Source organism: Apium graveolens, chromosome 2, assembly GCF_009905375.1.
Source record: "Apium graveolens cultivar Ventura chromosome 2, ASM990537v1, whole genome shotgun sequence".
Classification (NCBI taxonomy): domain Eukaryota; kingdom Viridiplantae; phylum Streptophyta; class Magnoliopsida; order Apiales; family Apiaceae; genus Apium; species Apium graveolens.
The window spans coordinates 156197204-156207821 of NC_133648.1; the positions used below are offsets into that span (position 1 = coordinate 156197204).

The window sequence follows — 10618 nt, forward strand, 5'->3', positions numbered from 1 at the left end:
TACTTTCTAGAACACAACACGGAACACCCCAACTAAAGCCCACTGCAAGCAAACAAACTCCATAGCCAACTGATAGTATATTGGCCTATCTAGCTAGCTAGTTTCCAACTCTTAACTTGGCGTGTATCCATCATTAGTCATTATACATGCATGCAAAGCACCAACTTTGGTGTGTTAGCTCATCTTCTAGTACCCCTCCCCCCATTTCCAATTTCTTTTCAACCCTCGCAATTATATCTCTTTACTCTCTTCCGTCTACTTTCTCCTCCATGGAACTGCCAGTAGAAGATCTTGTTTCTGGGCGACGGAATGTTGTATCATATACAATAGAAGCCAAGGAATTATCATATTCATTTCGTGGCTTGTATGATGATATCAGTTTTTTATCTTGTTGGAGGAGGTCTCAAGATAGATACATCTTGAAGGACGTAAATTGTGAAGCTAGGTCTGGGGAGATCACAGCCATTGCTGGACCTAGTGGGGCAGGAAAATCAACATTGTTAGAAATACTTGGTGGCAAAATTAGTCCAAGTAAAATCTCTGGAAAAGTTCTTATCAATGGTATTCCTGTCCATGCTAAGAGTTTCCGGAAACTATCCGGATTTGTAACTCAGGATGATGCGTTATTTCCACTATTAACTGTGGAAGAAACTCTAATGTATAGTGCTCTCTTGAGACTACCTGGCGGGAAAAAAGAAGCTGGAACTAGAGTAAGAGTACTATTGAGAGATCTTGGATTAGAGCATGTTGCTGGATCACGAATCGGGGAAGGATCAAATAATGGGATTTCTGGTGGCGAAAGACGCAGAGTCTCAATTGGAGTTGAGTTAGTCCATAATCCAGCTGTTTTGTTGATTGATGAACCAACCTCTGGTTTGGATTCAGCATCAGCTCTTCATGTGCTGAGTCTTCTGAAAGCCATGGTGGTTAAACATTGTAAGACTATCCTTTTGACTATACATCAACCCGGTTTTCGAATTCTTGAGCTCTTGGATAGACTAGTATTGTTATCAAATGGATTTGTTCTACATAATGGGTCATTAAAACTCCTCGAAGATAGGCTCAAATTTTCTGGTCATTTCATTCCTCCCCACATCAATGTTGTTGAATTTGCAATTGATGTCACTAGCAGCTTAGTCATACAAACTCCAGAGAATTTTACCAATCAAATTTTACTCAACAACCAACAACATACTCAAGAAAGTGAAGGAAATTATGATATGAGTTCTTTCTTCCAATTAAACAGAGTGGAAGACCATAAGCCCGTCACCAGTCCAAACTCTCACTTTGAGGAAATCCTAATACTGGGAGAAAGATTTTTCAAAAATATATTCAGAACAAAACAGCTATTCTTCACAAGGATTATACAAGCCTTGTTTACAGGAATAATACTGGGAACAATCTTCATCAATAATGTTGCTAATGATCAAGGCAACCTTGCTTTACAAGCTCGAATTGGATTTTTTGCATTCAGTCTCACTTTTTTGTTATCATCCACAACAGAAGGCCTCCCAATATTCTTGCAGGAGAGGAGGATTTTCATGAGAGAGTCCTCGAGAGGAGCTTACAGAGTATCTTCGTACGTTATATCAAACACCCTCATCTTCATTCCGTTTCTCTTAATGATAGCTCTTCTGTACACTACCCCCGTTTATTGGCTTGTGGGCTTAAGACGAAATGCGGATGGATTCTTCTACTTCAGCCTGGTGGTTTGGATGGTCATCCTAATGTCAAATTCTTTCACAGCCTGTTTCAGCGCTCTTGTGCCAAATTTTATCATGGGAACTTCAGTTATATCCGGTTTGATGGGTTCCTTCTTCTTGTTTTCTGGATATTTTATATCTAAAGAAAATATACCAAGCTACTGGGTTTTCATGCACTATTTGAGTTTGTTCAAGTACCCATACGAGTGTTTTATGATAAATGAATATGGAGGAGGAAATGAAGGGCGGAAAAAATGTATACAGCGTCAAGGGGGGGAATGTAAGATGTATGGAGATGGGTTCTTGAAGCAACAAGGTTTAAAAGAATCGCAAAAGTGGAGCAATTTGGCTGTCATGTTGGTATTCATTATAGGCTACAGAATTCTCTGCTTTCTGATTTTATGGTTCAGATGTTACAGAACCAGAAAATAATAGTATATTCTCCTATTATTTACTATATATAATCATACGACTATACGAGGCACAGGAAACTGCATTCATTATTAATTTTATAAATACACATTGATTTTTATCTGTGTTCCTTACTGTCTGCTTCCCTTCTTCAACTATACCTGTAATATCCGTATTTTTATTTTAATTATTATCTATTTAATATTTGTATTAGTTAGAAATAGATTAGAATTAGTAATAATAGTAATTTTTAATACAATTTGATTTGGAATAGAATTAGTAATTATATTATTAATTAGATTAGGGATAGGATTCTATTAATTGTGGGCTTGTGGGCCTATAAATATATATATATATATACAAGTTATGTCCTATTCTATGTCTTTTTAATTGGAGCCGCTCTTAGAGGCTAGGGTTTGAGAAGACAAGAAGATCTTAGAAGTTTATTCTTGTGTTATTCGATTGATCAAGGTACGAGAATCGATCTTTTCTTCTTCATAATCATATCATGTTCATCTTCTTATTTGTTTGTGCTGAAATTCGTATGTGATAAAATCAGCATCTCGTATCTGTTGTAAAATCCATAACTTATTCGTTTGTGCACGGAATTCATTGATTCTTGATTTTCTGGAAAGCTTGTTTCGATACCTACAACTTCCATGTTTACATATTTTGTGGAATCAGCCTCTAACTATGTGCAAATATCCATTATTTGTGACCCTTCAGATTTATGACGTGAACAGTTTTTCATACCTTCTAAAATTCGTTATAAATCGATCTTATGTCGGAAAATTACTCATGATATCAATCTGGAAAGCTTATGAAATTCTCTTTCATTATATGGTATACCCATTATATATTTAAATCTTTTAAATTGCCTAAATTGCCTTACAAATATTCTGGTCTGTTTATACTTATCAGCATAGTTGTTTCATGTTCAAAAATTCATATCTTCTTCATTATTCGTCATAAAATTATGATCTTTATAAATTATGAAACCTCTGAGAATTCTTTTTCATTGTCTAGTTATAGTCGAAGTGAGATCAGATTGTCTTTATTGTCTAAATTTGCCTTCTTTGTAATCTGTTCCTGAATAATTTCCGCTGTGATACCTGAACTTCAAAAATTCATAACTAATTCGTTATCAGTGCGTTTTTGATGAATCTTATCATTTTGGAATCCTTGTTAAATCTACTTTATTTCTCCAGTTGACCATTATTTCAAATCCTTAACTTATCTGCTGTTAAAATTCGAATTAGTATAAGTTGTTCACTTTCAATCGTATTTCAACAATCCGATTTAATGGTCCATCAGATGAGGTACGGATTTCGTCCCCTTTCTTTCAGTGCTACTCCTTTTATTATTAAATATATCTGATTCTTTCCCTTCATATTTTTATTCATTCCGTTCTTATTCGTTTGATCTCTGAAAATTATTTTAAATCTGTTCTAGAAGTTTTAAATATTTAATCTTGCGAGCTTTAAAATTATGTTTGTTAAATATCTGTTTAGAATATTTGAAATATCTGCTGCAAGTGATTCTTAAAATTGTGAAAATTATTTTATTTGAACCCTTAGAGTGAAATAGGGTATACCGAGTTAACCAGCTGTAGGGGTACTACAGCCATGTCATTGCGGCACCATTGGCATGACACTTCCATGGCAGTGTGATTGGTCATGGCGTATCCTTTTGATAGCTCAGGAGGAGAGCTTTGGCCATTGTGATATTTGTTTCAGGATACGTGGGTGCACCCAGAGTTTGATTTGTGATTTGATTCGACAGTGACGTTGTATATGCCGTACTCGTTAACTGGTTTGTTGCACACATTAGGTACCCTATGATGTGTGTATTTGTTATTTGTTTTGCTCTCGGTATGAAATATCTTAGCCCTCGTTGTTTCAGCCTGTTTTATTTAAACTTGCTGTTTTATATTAAACTGTCAAATGTTCATCTTGTTTTATGTTTTATAAATTTATTCCAATCCGTACTGGGCATTTGGCTCATGCCGTATTCTTCTTCTGGCAGGTACTTAGGGGGACTTTTGGGGCTGTGTGATGGAGCGATACCTTTGTGACAATTTCTTAGGATCTTTGGACTTCTAGCATTTATTTTAGACATTTATTATTAGAGTATTTAATTTTCTTCGCATTTATTGACTTGGATAATTTTGGAGACTTTATAATATTATATGTTGGATTTTAGTGCTCTGTTTTTTTTAGGTTTAGATTTAATAAGTAACCCCTCGTCTCATTTTGGGAAGGGGGTGTTACAAAGATGGTATCAGAGCTTAGGTTCTTTCTTGTAGAAAACCTATTTAGGTTTGACCTGTGAGTTTGGGTAGCCTTTAGGATGGGTATTCTATTCTGTGATTTCATTCTTCAATTTTTTTTATGAAATACTACTACTTATCTTTTTCGGTGAACTTCTTTCATATATGTATATTCTGAATCCTTTTTTATACGTAAAAATTTCACAATATCTGATTATGTTATGACTCTTCTATCATTTTTTTTATTTGCTTAAAGTCTTATAGTTTAGTATTTGTTACCAAATCCCTTCATTTGTATTTGTGATAAATATAGGGAGCGTTTAGAAGTTTCAGGATATGAACATTGGGATTTTTTGAAAGTATTTTGGTATTTTATTTTTAGGAATTTATTTGATTTAACATTTTGGAGGTATTTCAATAACATCAAAAGTGGACGATATTTGAAGATGCAACTGATTTAGAATTTTAGGTAGAGACTCTCAACCAAATGAAGTGTTCTGAATTAATTAGGAGTTAAAAGTGAGGTAAATTTTGGGTAAGGATATATGGTGTCAGTTATTTATACTTTAGCTAAAGGTGCATTGAATTAGATCTATGTATCAAGGATGATCTATTTGTCAATGAGTTGGACGCAATTTTCAAATATTTATTAAATTTTCCATGGTGATAGAAAGTGAAGCTAAGATTTATAGAAGTTAAAGGATGTACTAAGATTTGTTATCTATTTATGAAAATAATTATGGGAAAAGATATTATAGAAATTTTATTTAAATAAGGATGATGGGGTGCTCCACGTTGTTTGTGAAGAAGAAGGATGGTTCTATGAGATTGTGCATTGACTATAGGGAGTTGAATAAGGTGACTGTTAGAAACAGGTATCCTTTGCCACGCATTGATGACTTGTTTGATCAGTTACAAGGGGCGAAGTACTTTTCGAAGATAGATTTGAGATCTGGTTACCATCAGTTACGAGTTAGGGAGGAAGACGTTCCGAAGACTGCATTTCGCACTCGTTATGGTCATTATGAGTTTCTCGTGATGTCCTTTGGGTTGACGAATGCACCAGCGGTATTTATGGAATTGATGAATCGGGTCTTTTATGATTATCTGGATAAATTCGTGGTGGTCTTCATCGATGATATCTTGATATACTCTAGGAGCAGAGAGGAGCATGAGGAGCATTTACGTACTGTACTTGAAATTTTGAGGAAGAGGAAGTTGTTTGCGAAATTTTCCAAGTGTGAATTCTGGTTGGAGGAAGTGGCATTCTTGGGGCATGTTGTATCTGGTAGGGGCATTGAGTTGGATCCTGCGAAAGTCGAGGCTATTACTAATTGGCCCAGACCTAGCAATGTGACGGAGGTGAGGAGTTTCTTGGGTTTGGCAGGCTACTATAGGCGTTTTGTGGAAGGTTTCTCTTCCATAGCTTTACCATTGACTCAGCTAATGAGGAAGGGAATTAAGTTCAAGTGGAATGATGATCGTGAGAAGAGCTTTCAAGAGTTAAAGAAGAGGTTGGTGTCAGCTCCAATACTTGTGTTGCCATCAGGGAGTGGAGGTTTTCAGGTGTATAGTGATGCTTCTAAGAGAGGATTGGGGTGTGTTCTTATGCAACATGGGAAAGTGATTTCTTACGCTTCTAGGCAGCTTAAACCATATGAGGTGAATTATCCTACCCATGACTTGGAGTTAGCAGCAGTGGTCTTTGCTTTGAAGATCTGGAGACACTATCTTTATGGAGAGACTTGTGACATCTTTACTGATCACAAGAGTCTCAAATACATCTTTACTCAGAAGGAGCTTAACATGAGGCAGCGGAGGTGGCTTGAACTTCTTAAGGATTATGATGCAAATATTCAGTACCATCCGGGGAAGGCGAATGTAGTGGCAGACGCTCTTAGTAGGAAGAACTTGGGGAGTGTTGCATCTCTCATTACTCAGCCGCACCTTATTTCAGATTTGGAGCGCTTGGGTGTTGAGTTGTATATTAGAGGATCAAGTGGTAGTATTGCAAATTTGAAAGTGGAACCGAATCTTGTTTCAAGGGTTAAGGAAGCTCAGAAGAGTGATACAGGTTTGGAAGCTATTAGATCCGAGGTGGCAGGTGGAAAGCAAACACAATTTCATTTCGATGATGAGGGTGTGATGTGGTTGGGTAGTAAATTGTGCGTGCCCGCAGACCCGACGATTCGTGAGGAAATTTTGAAGGAGGCTCATAGTTCTTCATTTTCTATTCATCCAGGTTCCACCAAGATGTATAGGGATTTGAAGAAGCACTTTTGGTGGAGTGGAATGAAGGGAGATATAGCAGAATTTGTGGGAAAATGTCTTACATGTCAACAAGTGAAGATAGACCATCAGAGGCCTAGTGGATTGTTGCAACAGCTAGATATACCAGTTTGGAAGTGGGAAAACATTACTATGGATTTTGTAACTCATTTGCCGAGGACTTTCAAGAAGAATGATGTTATATGGGTGGTGGTTGATAGACTCACTAAGTCCGCTCACTTCTTGCCTATTAAAGAGACTACTCCTGTTCATGAGTTGGCAGAGATTTTTCAGCGAGATATTGTTAGACTTCATGGTGTGCCGGTGTCGATAGTTTCTGACAGGGATACGAGATTTACATCGCGTTTTTGGAAGGGATTCCAGCAAGCTTGGGGTACGAGGCTTAATTTCAGTACAGCTTATCATCCGCAGACCGATGGACAGTCAGAGAGGACGATTCAGACATTGGAGGATATGTTGAGGGCTTGCGCGTTAGAGTGGACAGGTGATTGGGATAAATATTTGTATCTTGTTGAGTTTGCGTACAATAATAGTTGGCACGCGAGTATTGGTATGCCACCATTTGAGGCTTTGTATGGTAGGAGGTGTAGGGCACCATCTTGTTGGGATGAGGTTGGTGAGAGAGTCATCGAAGGGCCGGAGTTAGTTAGAATTACTAATGAGAAGGTAGAGAAAGTTAAAGAAAGTCTGAAGGAAGCTCGATCTCGTCAAAAGAGTTACGCGGACCAACATAGGAAGTTTGGGGGATTTGAGCCAGGTGATCATGTGTTCTTAAAGGTGTCGCCTTGTAAGGGTGTGAAGCGTTTTGGTATGAAGGGAAAGCTTAGTCCGAGATATGTTGGCCCTTTTGACGTTATGGAGAAAGTAGGGGAAGTATCTTATAGAGTTGCGTTGCCACCACAACTATCTCATGTGCATAATGTGTTTCATGTGTCGGTTTTGAGGGGCTACAAATATCATCCATTACATGTAGTTCAGTATCCATTACATAAGATTAAAGAGGATCTTTCTTGTGAGGAGGAAGCTGAGGCTATCTTAGCTCGAGAGGAGCGAGTTTTGAGGAAGAACACCATTCCGTTTGTGAAAGTTTTGTGGAAAAATCATTCGGAAAGAGAGGCTACTTGGGAATTAGAAGAATCTATTCGTGAGAAATATCCGCATTTGTTCGATTCAGGTACGAGTTTTAGTTTCGTTCGATTCCGGGGACGGAATCCTTTTTAAGGGGGTATATATGTAATATCCGTATTTTTATTTTAATTATTATCTATTTAATATTTGTATTAGTTAGAAATAGATTAGAATTAGTAATAATAGTAATTTTTAATACAATTTGATTTGGAATAGAATTAGTAATTATATTATTAATTAGATTAGGGATAGGATTCTATTAATTGTGGGCTTGTGGGCCTATAAATATATATATATATACAAGTTATGTCCTATTCTATGTCTTTTTAATTGGAGCCGCTCTTAGAGGCTAGGGTTTGAGAAGACAAGAAGATCTTAGAAGTTTATTCTTGTGTTATTCGATTGATCAAGGTACGAGAATCGATCTTTTCTTCTTCATAATCATATCATGTTCATCTTCTTATTTGTTTGTGCTGAAATTCGTATGTGATAAAATCAGCATCTCGTATCTGTTGTAAAATCCATAACTTATTCGTTTGTGCACGGAATTCATTGATTCTTGATTTTCTGGAAAGCTTGTTTCGATACCTACAACTTCCATGTTTACATATTTTGTGGAATCAGCCTCTAACTATGTGCAAATATCCATTATTTGTGACCCTTCAGATTTATGACGTGAACAGTTTTTCATACCTTCTAAAATTCGTTATAAATCGATCTTATGTCGGAAAATTACTCATGATATCAATCTGGAAAGCTTATGAAATTCTCTTTCATTATATGGTATACCCATTATATATTTAAATCTTTTAAATTGCCTAAATTGCCTTACAAATATTCTGGTCTGTTTATACTTATCAGCATAGTTGTTTCATGTTCAAAAATTCATATCTTCTTCATTATTCGTCATAAAATTATGATCTTTATAAATTATGAAACCTCTGAGAATTCTTTTTCATTGTCTAGTTATAGTCGAAGTGAGATCAGATTGTCTTTATTGTCTAAATTTGCCTTCTTTGTAATCTGTTCCTGAATAATTTCCGCTGTGATACCTGAACTTCAAAAATTCATAACTAATTCGTTATCAGTGCGTTTTTGATGAATCTTATCATTTTGGAATCCTTGTTAAATCTACTTTATTTCTCCAGTTGACCATTATTTCAAATCCTTAACTTATCTGCTGTTAAAATTCGAATTAGTATAAGTTGTTCACTTTCAATCGTATTTCAACAATCCGATTTAATGGTCCATCAGATGAGGTACGGATTTCGTCCCCTTTCTTTCAGTGCTACTCCTTTTATTATTAAATATATCTGATTCTTTCCCTTCATATTTTTATTCATTCCGTTCTTATTCGTTTGATCTCTGAAAATTATTTTAAATCTGTTCTAGAAGTTTTAAATATTTAATCTTGCGAGCTTTAAAATTATGTTTGTTAAATATCTGTTTAGAATATTTGAAATATCTGCTGCAAGTGATTCTTAAAATTGTGAAAATTATTTTATTTGAACCCTTAGAGTGAAATAGGGTATACCGAGTTAACCAGCTGTAGGGGTACTACAGCCATGTCATTGCGGCACCATTGGCATGACACTTCCATGGCAGTGTGATTGGTCATGGCGTATCCTTTTGATAGCTCAGGAGGAGAGCTTTGGCCATTGTGATATTTGTTTCAGGATACGTGGGTGCACCCAGAGTTTGATTTGTGATTTGATTCGACAGTGACGTTGTATATGCCGTACTCGTTAACTGGTTTGTTGCACACATTAGGTACCCTATGATGTGTGTATTTGTTATTTGTTTTGCTCTCGGTATGAAATATCTTAGCCCTCGTTGTTTCAGCCTGTTTTATTTAAACTTGCTGTTTTATATTAAACTGTCAAATGTTCATCTTGTTTTATGTTTTATAAATTTATTCCAATCCGTACTGGGCATTTGGCTCATGCCGTATTCTTCTTCTGGCAGGTACTTAGGGGGACTTTTGGGGCTGTGTGATGGAGCGATACCTTTGTGACAATTTCTTAGGATCTTTGGACTTCTAGCATTTATTTTAGACATTTATTATTAGAGTATTTAATTTTCTTCGCATTTATTGACTTGGATAATTTTGGAGACTTTATAATATTATATGTTGGATTTTAGTGCTCTGTTTTTTTTAGGTTTAGATTTAATAAGTAACCCCTCGTCTCATTTTGGGAAGGGGGTGTTACAATACCACTATAAACTAGAGTCACAAGAAGGTAAGATGTTAGCGGAAGTTAACCCCCCCCCCACCCCCATTTTCCTAAGCCCTAAGGGTCAATTACAACAAATTTCAATCCACACTACACATTTGCATCCGCAAGATTCAAGCACTCAACCTTTAACTAAGGACCATGGATGTCCAGTAGACTAAGCTTGCCAAGCACGTTTTCCACAAATTCTGGGTAGGAGATTGCAAGGTATAATTGATAGGTCAAAAGCCTAAGAAAAGTTTTGGAGAACTACTCACCATGGAAGCCGCTTGTAGGAGATGACTAAAGGGATCTCTAGCACCACTCATAAGCACTTCAAGAAGACAGCTGGCTAACATTCCCTTCATTTATAAATTAGAGAACATGTTTCCACTAACTCTTCAATGAGCTTATCCTTAGGTAAACTGTTTACCAATTTGAAATGCATACCCTGTGAGCCAAACCAACACGGTGGACTTGACCATCCTAATCTTAAACCTGACAGATACTATATGAATGATACATGCACTCAGTCTCCTTCATTTAGATTTCATACTGAATTTTTAATTATACATGAAATTTTGGAGAAATACCACAAACCAAAA

The 10618-nt window shown here is 36.2% G+C and overlaps 1 protein-coding gene across 1 annotated transcript; it reads left to right on the top strand.

The window, feature by feature from the left end:
* On the top strand, window positions 1-2192 carry LOC141707936 (ABC transporter G family member 10). The gene has a single exon (XM_074511386.1). The coding sequence runs from the start codon at window positions 147-149 to the stop codon at window positions 2133-2135; it is 1989 nt and encodes a 662-aa protein (XP_074367487.1). The 5' UTR covers window positions 1-146; the 3' UTR covers window positions 2136-2192.
* Window positions 2193-10618: the final 8426 nt, after the last annotated feature.

What these genes read in the sequence shown, in the direction of transcription:
- LOC141707936 (XM_074511386.1), top strand. Translation starts at nt 147, where the DNA reads ATGCATGCAAAGCACCAACTTTGGTGTGTTAGCTCATCTTCTAGTACC.